Raw genomic sequence first — 13518 nt, 5'->3', positions numbered from 1 at the left:
TAAAAATATATAAATTGATTGTTTGAGATGGCAACAACTAATTTCCTATACGAGATAAAAAGAAAAAAAAAGGTTTTCTAGAAAAGTCATGGTATATTTTGCAGCTCTAAGCAATTTTTATTTGGTCGTACTCTGGGCAAAACGGCTCTTTGGATATGAAAGGTTGCAGACCCCTGCCTTAGAGTGAAACAATTATATACTTCTGGTTAATTCAAAGAAAATATAAATAAATAATCACAATCGATATTTCAATTAAATTTCAAATTAGATTTTTGGCAAAATCGTTTGGAGTCCTACTTTGAAATTAAATCCAGATCATGACAACCACAAGGCAGGCTTAAACCTTAGGCAAACGTACTTCCTGAAGCCCTATCACACTAGAGGGTTGAAACGTTTTATGAAATATTGAGCTTAAATCCGGTTGTCTCTGATTTAAGCCAGAAATTTAACATTAAATCTTTTAGAAATTGTTACAACTAATGCTACAGCTAAAACCTCTATATTATTTTCTTTACACCTATCCAGTCTGACAAACTCTAAATGCTGATCCCATTCTTTTTCAGTTAAACCATATGGCTGCTCATTTTCTTTTTTAGAGTCGTTTAGTGCAGCTCCCAGACTGTAAGCAACCTCCTCTATGACTTACCGACTGTATAAATACTGGCATCAGTCAGCTTGTTAATCGTGGCCTCTTGGTAAACGCCATCCTGATTCTTCACTTCAACAACAACCCCCACCTGTGTAACAGATGCACCACTGTTATTAACATGCTGCAAATCAGAATTATTGCCTGGTAATAAATCTAATGACGTGTTATCAGTAAGAGGTGAGACAATAACAATGCACCTATAGAAACTAAAGAGAGTTAGATCAAATTAAAATGCTAATTCCCACTGTCTAATGCTTTTCTTTATTAACTGCGGAAGGGGAGAGGGTGGTTAGGAGCAAGGGAAGGAATACATTTCATTTATGCTTTAGACAAAGGGGGTTTATTAATAATGGTTGAAGCTAAAAAAGAAAAGGTAAATAATAAAAAAGGAGCATAAGATAACAGAGCAGTCTCCATCGTTTTTCAAGCCGTACCTTCAGAGGCCCTTTGATGTTTTCATCGTGGACCTCTGCTGTAGACAGATCTGCTTTAAAGGTCACCTGGGGGAAGGAAGGACACAAAAGAGAATTAGTAATAAGAAGATTTACCTAAAGACCTGTTTTACAAGGACTGTGAATGGATGAATTTGTGAATGAGCTGTAGATGTCACATTTTTTTCTTCTCTTTTTTGGGGGGAATCTACACTTTTGGACGGGTGCCACTTCCTTTCCATGATTCTGTTTGATCGTACTGAGCTAGTTCCTGGATTTCATGATGGGGTAAAAGAAGAAGGAAGGTGACACTACCTAAATTATTCACAATCCTTAGATTTTTATGTGTTTTGTGATGTCAAAAGCAAACAAGAGCTGAGCGATTAATTGAATTTTGAATAATGCTCATTTATGTTTATGAAGATTTCCTTTTTGGAAAATTTTTTTTCTGCTAATCCACTCCATTAACTTCAAAAGCTCAGCGACGTATCATTGAATCCCTTTTTTGTTCTTAGATGTCTTGTTTGAAATGCTTGTAAAACAAGCATGTTTCATAAAAATCAACCAAAGAGGATTTTTTTTTTAAGTAATGTATGTCATTTGTCAGTTTTTATTATAAAACTTAACAAGAAAAAAGAAACACAACAGATTTATGAAATTTAATAGGAAAAAAAACTTTGAGATGGAGATTGGAGATTTAATTTTTAAGCTTTACTGGACGGAACACAAACTTCATTAGGATTTTATATCACAGATTAACAGCTCTGTGCTAGACTTCGAATTAGACAAACTTTATTGTCATTTTGTACCCAGAGGGTGTATACAAAACGAAATTTTATTCAGTACACCTCTCAAGACATTTCCATTTCTTAAAGTGCAGCAGTGATAAAATGTTTATTCGAGATTCAGCAGTCGAATGACTCCATCCTGGAAAGAAACATCAGCTGTGCTGCTTCCATCAACACCCTTGTTTATAGATGTTGGAGATCGGCCCATTTTCCAGTGTGGTCCTGTTTCTCTGACCATGACTGAGTGGATGTGCTCTCTTCATCCTCTGGCATGGGAGTTGGCTCGGAGCTCGTCTGCCTGGCTGTGTGTTTCCTGGACGGGGCCGCCTTTTACAGCTGCTTTTTGTGTCTCTGCTTCNAACTGGTTTTCCTTAGATAGAAAACTTTGTATCAATTTGACTGTATGATCTGGTTGAACTGTAAAGTGCCTTAAGATGACATGTGTTGTGAATTTGGCGCTATATAAATAAACTGAATTGAAATTGAATTGAATGGCAGTGGGGAAGAAGCTGTTGCAGAACCCGCTGGACCTGGATGCTTTGAAGCCTCTTCCCAGAGGGCAGCAGGAAGAACAGTCCACGGTGGGGGTGTGAGGGGTCATTGATTATGTTACGGGCTTGGGACATGCAGCGCTGGGATGAAATGTCTTTTATGCAGAGAAGAGCAGCACCGATGTTCTCACCACTCTCCTCCCCTTCTTCCAGTCTGAGGCGCTGCAGCCTCCACACCACACAGTGTGACAGCTGGTCAGAACGCTCTCTATGGTGCTTCTCTAGAAGGGTGGGGGCAGGTGGGCTCTCCTCATCCTCCACAGGAAGTCCAAGCGCTTCTGTGCCCTTTAGACCAGTGAGGTGGTGTCCAGGTGAGGTTGTCTGTGATGTCCACCCCCAGGAATTTGGTGCTGCTGACCCCCTTTACAGCTGAGCTGTTGATGACCAGTGGAGCGTGGTTAGGCCGGTTTTTCCTGAAGTCAACGATGATATCCTTCATTTTCTCCACGTTCAGGATCAGGCTGTAATTTCTGCACCAGTCCACCAGCTGCTCCACCTCCTCTCTGTAGTCCAGGCCATTGTCGTCTCTGATGAGGCCCACCACTGTGGTGTCCTCTGCAAACTTCACGATGTGATTGGTGGTGAACCTGGGGATGCAGGGTGAACAGCAGGGGGCTCAGGAAGCAGCCCTGAGGGAAGCCTGTGCTGAGGATGGTGACATTAGAGGTGTTCTGTCCAACCCGGACTGACTGACGTCTGATTGTGAGGAAGTCTAACAGCCAATTGCAGAGGGGTGTATTGAAGCCCAGCTGTTCCAGTTTGACCATCAGATGCTGTGGGATGAAGGTGTTGAAAGCTGACAGATGAAGATGCTGTGATCTACTGATGTTTTTCTAGAGTTGTCGTCCTGCTGGATGCTAGGGGTTCAGCCTCCATTCTTTTTCAGGTTCCAAAAGGTTTTCTTCTAACGTGGCATAAGCCAGATTGATACATATATTTTAATTCAACATGGTACCAATCTGGCAAGCCTCTAGTTAGAAGCATTCACAAAAAAGGACATTCAAGACGGCTTATTGGGGAAATCACCAAGTGGCACCCAATCCCATGCAGAGCCTTCAGCCAATCACAGCAGCAGTAGCAGCTATGTTGTATTGCATTCTAAATTTTTTATAACTAGCAGAGTTCACTGATAAATCAAACTCTTGCCAAATCCGTTCGGAAAGAACGCATAAAGTCTTCCATCCGCAAAGACATCAATTGTGTTCTTCATACAGGGTGTTCCAGCCCAAACTGGTTTAGCCCTGTTTGTTTTGCTTCAGCCTTCCACCTCCGATTCAGGCGTTTATGTCATACACATCACTGCGTTTCATTGAACAGAAACATTTCTCTATCAAGGTTAACACATCTGTTGGTTTTTTGGCACTATTTATTTTCGGCAGTTAGTGAATTCACAAATCTTGCGAGAATTCATCTTGCTTGCACGGTATGATTTCTTCCAGGATTGCCCTAAATTTAGAGCCATCAGTTCTTTAATCAACTTGAACTACATGCATTGTCTGTGCTAGAGAAGAGCACCATGCTGCCACCACTGTGTTTCATTGTGGAAATGGAGTGTTTGGGGTCCCTGTTCTGCAGCAGACAACCTTGGGAGACACTTAACAGATGTATCCAGGCTACGGTAACTTTCTTTACTAATAAAGTGACTTCTAAAGGCATATGATTGAAACAAATTTTATTTAGGGTCTTCTTAGTAAAGGGGGCTGAATGCAGATTAAATTTCCTATTTTCCATTATCCATTTAGTACACCTGGAAAGTGTTTACAACAGTCAGAAAAAAAGAAGCCTCTTTACATTTCATTGATTTTCCCTCAATTTGAGTTTATTTTCTTTCGGTTTCTTGGGAACATTTTTTGGGGAAATGTGTACATAATATAACAAGATTAATTTGAGAGTGCAATTAAATTTGCTTTCTGTGAAATCCAGCTCAATTTAGAATCAATGACACAGAGGCTCGGGGTGAACAAAATGTCAAATAGCCGCTATTAGAAAGCACTCCTGCAGGTAACTGCTTCAGGCAATGACATGGAGTCGGCTCAGATATACCAGCGGTAGAAAAAAAAAAGCAATCGAAAATTCACTGTGTAGGCAGAATCAAGGCAAAGAATGAAAGAAATGTTTGAAATTGTCAGGTCATGAAAAATAAGACAGGAAAGGAAATGAATAAAAAGCTTTCTGAGGCAGTAGTTCCTCGGTTAATGACATTCTAGCCTGATGAAAATAAAGGGATTCCTTTCTAACAGAGAGCAGCAGGATGCTGTTCACTCTAAAGGCAAAGCCAAGAAGGACCTGTGATGTCTAAAGCCACAGCTAGACCACATCAATAACACCTGACCACACTAACAAAGCCAAGTTGCTGTGGGGGAGCTTTTCAGCTGTTTAGGCTCAATAACATAACACACATTTTAGATGATAAATAAAGCATTTGATTAGAGAAAACCAAATGTAATTACCTCATCATCGTCATACCATAAAAACATTCCAGTTTATTAAATGTTTCCTGTTTAATGCTGTTTTTTTCTCCCAGTATTTTGATGCATCAGGTTGTCTAGGTCAATAAAGTTTTACTCAGCATGATTTCTGAAGCGTTGGCAAAGTTTTCGTAGCCAGAGGGCTTTTTTATTTCTTTTCCTGAGGCAAATTCTCAGCTTGTGTAAATTTCCACCTCGGTAAATATTTTTCCAGTGAGTTTGTCTGGACTGATAGTGACTCATGAAACTGACTTGTGACATACAGGTGTACTATATGTCTTTATGTCCCTATTTTATGGTTTTCTTTAGCTACATTAGCAGATATACGATAGGATATGATGTAATGGGATTTTGATGAAAGGATGGATGAGCAAAGAAAGCACGGATGGGTAAATAACTAACAGCAGACAAACTAAAGGAACACTAATACCAGATTTTTTTTAGACTGAGGAGGTCTGAACCAGCTACAGGACAAATATCACTTCATTTCTTTATAAGAAAAAAACAAACAAAAAAAAACACATAAAGCAATATTTAGTTTATTAGTTTTGTCAATGCAAAGGCACATGACTCAGCATGATTCTGACATTGAAATGAAGTGATTGTGAGGATAATGGTAGTGGGAACACTGGTAGATAAGCCCACCTAAACAGCTATCATAACGACACGTTTTATTAACGCTGACCTGACGTCCTCCAATAGACTGATTTCTGATGTATATGTGCAAATTAAAAACACCATTTTAGCCACTACGTCCAATAAAAGACAACATTTTTGGTAGATTAACGGCCTGTTACACTGAAATGGACTTGTATGAACCCTACTGCCATCTTAGGCGTTTAAAACTGACCAGAGGTGTCTAATAAACCCCCCCCCCCATAGACATGTAGTGATGATGGATGTAAAGAAATCACGCCCGACTTTGTAATATTGCTGCCAGGGTCAACGCTTTCATTCAGACATAGGAATTAAAACTTGGCCAAACTAACTGAGGCTCAGGTCGAGGTATAAAGAATGCATTTTTGAAGAAACCTTTGACCCAAAATAAGGTAAATGACTCAGCCCCAGCAGAAATTAAGACTAGCTACCTGGACATGGCTGCCAGAGCTCCTGCAGAAGGAAAGTGAGAATAGATTATCTTAAAGGCATACTATGCAACATTTTTCAGTTAATTAATGTGTTCCATAACGTTTTGGATGATTAAATGAGTCATTTCAGGATGAACAAAGGTTTTCTCGGCTGCCCTGGTGGTCTGTATGGGAATTACCGTACTTGCAATTGCAGGAGCCCTCGGCCCGCACCCACAGGCTCAGAAGTCTAGTGCATCGCGAGAGTCGGTCTTGCTTTATGGCGAGAACTGCTACAAGCCCCCAGTGAAAGGCATGCTCGTTGCTAGAGCAGTGGCGATCTTTGTGCAGTTATCATGGCGGAAACCAGCGAGAAAACAGCAAAATTTTCAAACTCGAAAATTGGAACAAAATAGTCACTTACCGCAGTAGACATGGTGATTCGTTGCGTTCGCCTGTCTGCTAAGCTCAAAACAACCGCGCCTGGCTTGATGTAGAAACCAGGAGAACAGCTGAGCATATTTACGACAGTGCACTTTTACTTTCGACCTCTGGGGGGAGCCTCGCTGGAAAATCAACGCCGGTTGCATAGTATACCTTTAAGCCGGGCATAAACTGAATGATTTTGTTGCCCTTTTCTGGCTGGTTCTCATTTCGTGCAAAGTTTTTTCGATCAGACCAACTTCCAGCCTGAACGTGCGTCGTGTAGTGTAAAGGGGGTAACGAGGGGTGTCCAGCCTCTCACAACAATCTCCAGATCAGGAATCGTAAGGTCCGGAGAAAATCAAACTTTTTTAAAATAAAGTCTACTGTCATAAGGTCGCATCAGAGTGTCGGGCCGCACAGTGTCAGAGCATGCATCGTGAGCTGTGAACTTTTTTTAAACGGCACTAGTTGCTCATTTTTCCGACAGTAGGCTGACAGGTAAGGGGGTATGAGAGAACAAGCGGCAAAGGACCACAGGTCGGTGTCGAAGCCGGGTTGGACGCTTGGAGGACTGAGGCCTCTGTACATGGGTCGTGCGCTAACCACCGCGCCACCTGCATGCCACAGCTGTGAACTTTTAAACCCTGCGGTTTTGTCGTACAGTTTGAGCTGTAGATGCGTACAACGATTAACCTTTAGAATAGATGGTTACAGAAGTTAGCATTAAAATCTACACTGGTTGCACATTAGAGACTGACATTTTTTCGGGAATCCCATGGGTCACGGGATTCCCGTGGGATTCCCGTGGGATTCCCGTGGGATTCCCGTGGGATGGGAGACAGTATTAGTAACGATCACGGGATTGGGACGGTACAGGATTAAACATTAACGGGAGCAGACGGGAGCGGGAGCAAACCAATAGTAACTTCCGCTCTGAGTTTTTCACCCGCGCTCAAAAACAACAAGAATGGGAGTGGTGCAGGAGCGGGAGTCATTCTGAATGGGAGCTGAATGGGAGTAATTTCACCAGGAGTGGGACGGGGCAGGATTTAGATTTCTACTCTGGCCCGGGATCGGGACACCATTTTTTTCTGTGGGAGTGGGACGGGACAGGAGTGAAAATCCACTCCCGTGTCAGTCTCTATTGCACATTAATGGTGCACAACAGTAACCACCCACTCCAGGCTTATGAAACATAAAGAACCCTCCATGGTTCATCAGAACATTAACAATAAGAGGCTGGGTCTGGACAGAGGAAATTCATTAAGGGTAAAATAATTCAACTCTTGTTGATTTTAGTGTTTTGCTTTTTTATGATGCATGCCTGCTTGAGTGCGAACAGGCCACAGGGCCTAAGGCTGCTAATATATTCTGTGAAGTTGACGACATCTGAAGGGCCACTTTTCCTTCAACATGACCCATTTCAGACACACACAATAAGGACTAAACATAATTGAAAAATACAAATTGTCTAGGATATTGGTCCAAAGACAAGATCTCACTCAGCCACAAACACTGTTCACTGTATGTTGGATTAGATTTCACTCATGACAGACCTGCTGACTCCTCACAGAGATTGATAGTGGTGCTAAAGAGACAGAGTCGTTCACATCTCTTCACTTCGCCTCATAAAAAAACAACAAACAGTTATGTTGCAGTTATTGACTTGGCTGCACAAGCAGAGAAAGATTAACGAGGCAAAGTAGGTAAATAAGGTAAAGAAGACTCCATCGAGGCAGAATATTTAAACTAAAACCAGCCACAGTCTAATAGTCATGTTTAAACATTTGCGTAACAGAGCTCATTCTCTCATTACAGCTTTCCAAAAACAAACCTGACACTGAGCCAATTAGTATGCTAATGAATCTACTAGCCTAGTACTGCTTGCTTCTTCTTAGCCAACATTATCTACACAAAGAAAAATCAAGCGGTCTGCTTTGTCATGGTGTCTGATCCTGTGAATGAGTGCGGAACAGCAAGTCATTGATGATTTAAGCCGGTGTGGCGGAAAAGCACGACGTGGCCGCTCCTTTATCTCGACGGGGGGAACCACCGAGCACATGACTCAGTGAAAGAGCCAGTGTCCAAATGCGTTCCTCCCACACGCTCCGGCATAACGAAAGATGGGTCTCTATGGCATTATCCAGATGCTCCTGCCCCAGCAGGAAACGGGATACAGTACTGTGTGTGTGTCGTGAAATGCCTTCATAGGAGACATGTAAAAATCGAAGCAAGGGATCGGCAGGAGGCAGCTGTTCTGTGTCTGTCACGAAGAGAAAAAGCAACCGATAAGAGGGAAACCTGAGGGTTGGGAGGGGGCACTGATGACAGTCTGGCTCTTGATCGTTCGTTCAGCTAAAAATGAGCAGTACAAACAACATAAAGCAGGTGGTGGAGCTCCAACAACCAAGCAGGCAACACAGCTGGACTTTTTCCAGCATAGCAGACAGGAAAGTAATTAAAACGTGCATCTAATCATAGAGTATCAATGTGGTACACTCTAATATCTAACATAAGCCTATTCTAATCATCTCAGCAATCCCCTCTTTAAAGAAAGGGCTTTAAATGTGTCCAAATCTCAATAGCTTTAGATCTAAAGTGAAGCTGTGGCGTTTTATCAGCTCCAAACAAAGAGAAACCTCCCAGGCCAACAGAGGCAGACAATCAATTTCTAATTTTGAATCACGACTTACCTTGGCCTTGACGAGCCTCTTGGCCGTCTTGATCTTGGCTTCACAGAAAGCCCCTCTGTACTTGGCGCTCACATCCGTCCCAACAGTCAGGTAGGGGGGCTCCTCTAGAGTCTATGGAAATGAAAACGAACGTAGTTAAAAATAAAAACTGCTGAAGAATGTATCACTTACTGAAACATGCTGGTGTGTTACATAGAGTATGTCGGCATTGTAAAAGCACATCAAAATCAGTGATTCATCCATGGAAAATATATACCATCTGCTGTGGGTACTGGAAAACAAGCCTCAGAGGACGCAAACAAGAAGATCATTTCACTCTGACTTTCATTATTACAGAGATCAGTCTGCTGAAAACAAGCAGAACCATGTTTGTGGTGTTGTTGGATGTTTTTCAAACCTTTTCCCCTCCAATCAGGGGTTGGTTTGGAGAGAGCAGGGTGCACAAGAAAAATGTGTTGCATGTGTAAATGGAAGAAGGGGATGTTAATGGTTCATGAAATGTGGCTAGGATTTCTTCAAGAGGTTTTTACTGCCACAAAATCTAAGGAAAGCAGCATCAACAGTGATATTAAGCAAGAGCTCTAGTCTCAGGATACAGTGAGCTTTTTTAAGAGCTTAAAAAAGGCTACAAATTTTATTTATTATTTCTATGGTTCTATGGTTTAAAGTCAGACCGCACACAATTCTTCGCAACTACGCCTGCCCAGCTTTGACCGGGACAGAATCCTGTTTTTTTGTGGCTGGACCCATGCAGGAATGTCAAAAGTCTGACAGGAAAATAGAGCCAGTGGCAAATAAAACATCCTTTATGGTGGGAAAACAAAATAATGTCTACCATAAATAAAGTAAACCAGCTAGATTTGCCCTCTTTAGATGCACATATTGTATATATAGCAAGTGGGCCGACTAAAGATAAGCAATCAATAAAACATTTGAAAAAACGGGGTAATTTAACCATGATAGGAGGTGAGGATTACAGAAAACAGACCAAGTAAATTAGCAATCCTCTGAGTTAAAAAAAAAAAAACTAGATAGGGAAAAGGAATGCCAATGAGAAGATGTGGGATACATGAGACTTTATGGACTCCCTTTAAAACAAATGAAATACACAGAAAGGGGTGCTAGATATCTTCCTCACTAAAGGGAGTCACAGCAATGTGACATCCGATGTCTTTACAGTTTTTTTCCATTCAAAGCATAATTACTCATAGAAACTACAGTTAGCAGAAGTCAACTGACCGGCCTCTTCTTAGGCTTGACCGGTCCAGTTTGTGTGATTGCTATGAAATAATGTGACAGCTGTCTTGTTGAAACTACAACTTATAACCACAGTTAGAAAAATAAAGCTGGTGAAATACAAGCCATGTGTTCAACCAAAATGAAAAAAAATTGATGTATGAAAAATGTGATTTTTTAAGATTATCTCTGAAAAAAAAGTACAACAAAAGTACAAAATGGGTTCTGATTTTCAAAAAACAAATATTTGTTTCTTATTTCATAATAACAGACGTCAAAAACTGATTGAAGCCCTCAAATAAGCAAATTAAAATTCTTTAATAGCATTACACAACCCCTTCTATAAATGCTGATTGGGTTTTTCCATGTTTTCCATGATTTCAAAGTTTTGAAATCTCAGAGGTGCTCAGTTTTGGTTATGTTACATTAAATAAAAGCAAGAAGCCTACTTTCTTACTCTGTCATTTTAGGTTTGGGTTCTCGCCAACATATTTCAGCGTGAAGGAGCCCTACCATGAAATGTGTTACCGCTAAGCTGAAATGTGTTACTGCTACACTAAAACGTGTTACCGCTAAGCTAAAATGTAGCGGTAACACGCTGAAATGTGTTACCGCTACGCTGAAATGTGTTACCGCTACACTGAAATGTAGCGGTAACATGCTGAAATGTGTTACCGCTGCGCTGAAACGCTGAAATGGGTTACCGCTACGCTCAAATGTGTTACCGCTACGCTCAAATGTGTTACCGCTACGCTCAAATGTAGCGGTAACATGCTGAAATGTGTTACCGCTGCGGTAACATGCTGAAATGTGTTACCGCTACGCTGAAACGGGTTACCGCTGCGCAGAAATGGGTTACGCAGAAATGGGTTACCGCTATGCTGAAATTTGTTACTGCAACGCTGAAATGTGTTACCGCTACGCTGAAGTGTGTTGCCGCTACGCTGAAATGTGTTGCCGCTACGCTGAAATGTGTTGCCGCTATGCTGAAATGTGTTGCCGCTACGCTGAAATGTGTTACCGCTACGCTGAAATGTAGCGGTAACATGCTGAAATGTGTTACCGCTACGCTGAAACGCTGAAATGGGTTACCGCTACGCTCAAATGTGTTACCGCTACGCTCAATTGTAGCGGTAACATGCTGAAATGGGTTACCGCTGTGGTAACATGCTGAAATGTGTTACCGCTACGCTGAAACGCTGAAATGGGTTACCGCTGCGCAGAAATGGGTTACCGCTGCGCAGAAATGGGTTACCGCTGCGCAGAAATGGGTTACCGCTACGCTGAAATTTGTTACTGCTACGCTGAAATGTATTGCCGCTACGCTGAAATGTGTTACTGCTGCGCAAAAATGGGTTACCACCAATTCACAAATTTATTATGAGCGTATCGGCTCTCTATTGACATCTGGGTTCTCTTTCCCAGGGCTCAGTCCAGCACATTTCTGCAAAAAGTGCCAATCACAATAAAGTTGTCAAAATTACACAGAAATTAGGCCGATACACTGACTTTTGGAAGAAGCGGTTGTGGAAGTTGAATCGTTAAACAAATTTATCTCGCTGTGAAAAGCTCTGAAAACGTCACCTCGCGCCTTTCAGGCTTCCCCGTTAACTCAACTCAACGAGGGCTCCTAACGATTATTTTTAAATCAATTAATCTGTCAATAATTTTTCAGATTAACAATCGGATAGCCAAAAATTACTTAAAAGAAGATTTTTTTCTACAAAATTAAACCAACTAAAACTAAAAGCTTTTCACTTGAGGATTTCTGGATAGAGCATATTGACAGAGATTTGTTTTTATTTTTTTTATTAAGTACAAAATGTTTCTATATATTTTTTTTCTTTTAACAATTTTGGTATAATTACTGCTCTAAGAGGGTTGCTCTGTCAGCTAAAAGTATCTTTTACAGTCTTGATACTCATAATTAATCGAAGTCTAAATTAGTTTATGATTATTTCAATAATGAATTAATCACAATTAATCCGATTAATTGTTTCAGCCCTAAACTCAACCGTGGTGCTTNCTAAATTAGTTTATGATTATTTCAATAATGAATTAATCACAATTAATCCGATTAATTGTTTCAGCCCTAAACTCAACCGTGGTGCTTGCAGACAGGTGAACACATGCGTTACTGCACCGCCAGTAGACTTACAGCAAACCTATTATACCAGTAATGGTTGATATATTTAAATATGCAACTATAAATAATTGTTACTTTGTTTGCTTTAAACTAACATTTCTCCAAATAAAATGACCATATAAATTCCTTACTTGAAATCTAGTGTTAATGGTATGCAACAGTGGCTATTATAGGGCTCTTTAAAGATGAAAACAGGACAGAACTCTTTCATCTTCAACAGTGTTGACTTATAGGAAACTATTTAATCACCCTACATTATATTAAAGCAATGATGGATAAGTGGAAACATTTTCTTTCTTATTTAAAAAAGTTAATTAGGCATTACAAAAATGTAAGTCATTATTATAATCAGAGAAAACACAATTACCATGCTCTCCATAAAATTCCCAACAGCAGTGGTGTCTTATTTACTATAAGCTGAAATAAAAGCTCTAACTGCAGACAAGCTGTGCTCAGTAAATATCTATTTCAAGCCGTTAACAAGACTTAGATGATTTTTTTACTCCATTTTGCATACTTTACAAACAGCAGACTGAATACTTTAACAAGCAGCACATCATGAAGCTGCAGAAACAAACTCCACCAGTGATTAGCAGCACAAAGAGCAATTAAAAGTGACTAATCACTTACACCAGATGTTGACCCTGTTACGTGTAATTGAGCAGGGAACATACAATTTAGGGACGTAAGCAATTCACATGTGGAGGCTGCTTGCTAGTCAGGATGTTTTTGCTATGAAAGGGTATCCGTCGCAACAGACGAGAGTCATGCAATGTTTTTAGCCACCAACTAAGATAATGGGCAGTTTTTTTACAATATGCAGAAGCCTAATGAGCGTGTGCAATATTGCAATATAAACAACTGCTTGGATAAATTATTTGGTAGGCCATAATATTACAAGTCTGCTACATTTCCACTTTTTATAAGAATAATATAGCTGACCTGTGGGAAGGCATCCATCTGTCCTAATCCTCTGGTTAAAGGAATAGTACACCCAAAACATGATTAGCCTTCATTTTCTACTCACCCCCATGCTGAACAACACTCTGGAGTACTTTTTTGA

The 13518-nt window shown here is 40.6% G+C and overlaps 1 protein-coding gene across 1 annotated transcript in view; it reads right to left on the bottom strand.

Moving 5' to 3' along the window:
• The window catches only part of arid4b (AT-rich interaction domain 4B), a 71647-nt gene that overhangs the window by 41143 nt on the left and 16986 nt on the right, over positions 1-13518 (bottom strand). Inside the window, exons 3-5 of the mRNA XM_015379577.1 lie at positions 9074-9184; positions 1084-1149; positions 647-737 (exon numbers count right to left, since the gene is read on the bottom strand). Coding sequence (XP_015235063.1) covers positions 647-737; positions 1084-1149; positions 9074-9184 — 268 coding nt within the window. The remainder of the gene's footprint in view (positions 1-646; positions 738-1083; positions 1150-9073; positions 9185-13518) is intronic.

This window comes from Cyprinodon variegatus, unplaced genomic scaffold (genome assembly GCF_000732505.1).
Source record: "Cyprinodon variegatus isolate N-32 unplaced genomic scaffold, C_variegatus-1.0 Scaffold195, whole genome shotgun sequence".
Lineage (NCBI taxonomy): Eukaryota > Metazoa > Chordata > Actinopteri > Cyprinodontiformes > Cyprinodontidae > Cyprinodon > Cyprinodon variegatus.
Note: the sequence above shows the minus strand (reverse complement) of the source record. Positions and strands in the feature narration are given on the sequence as shown.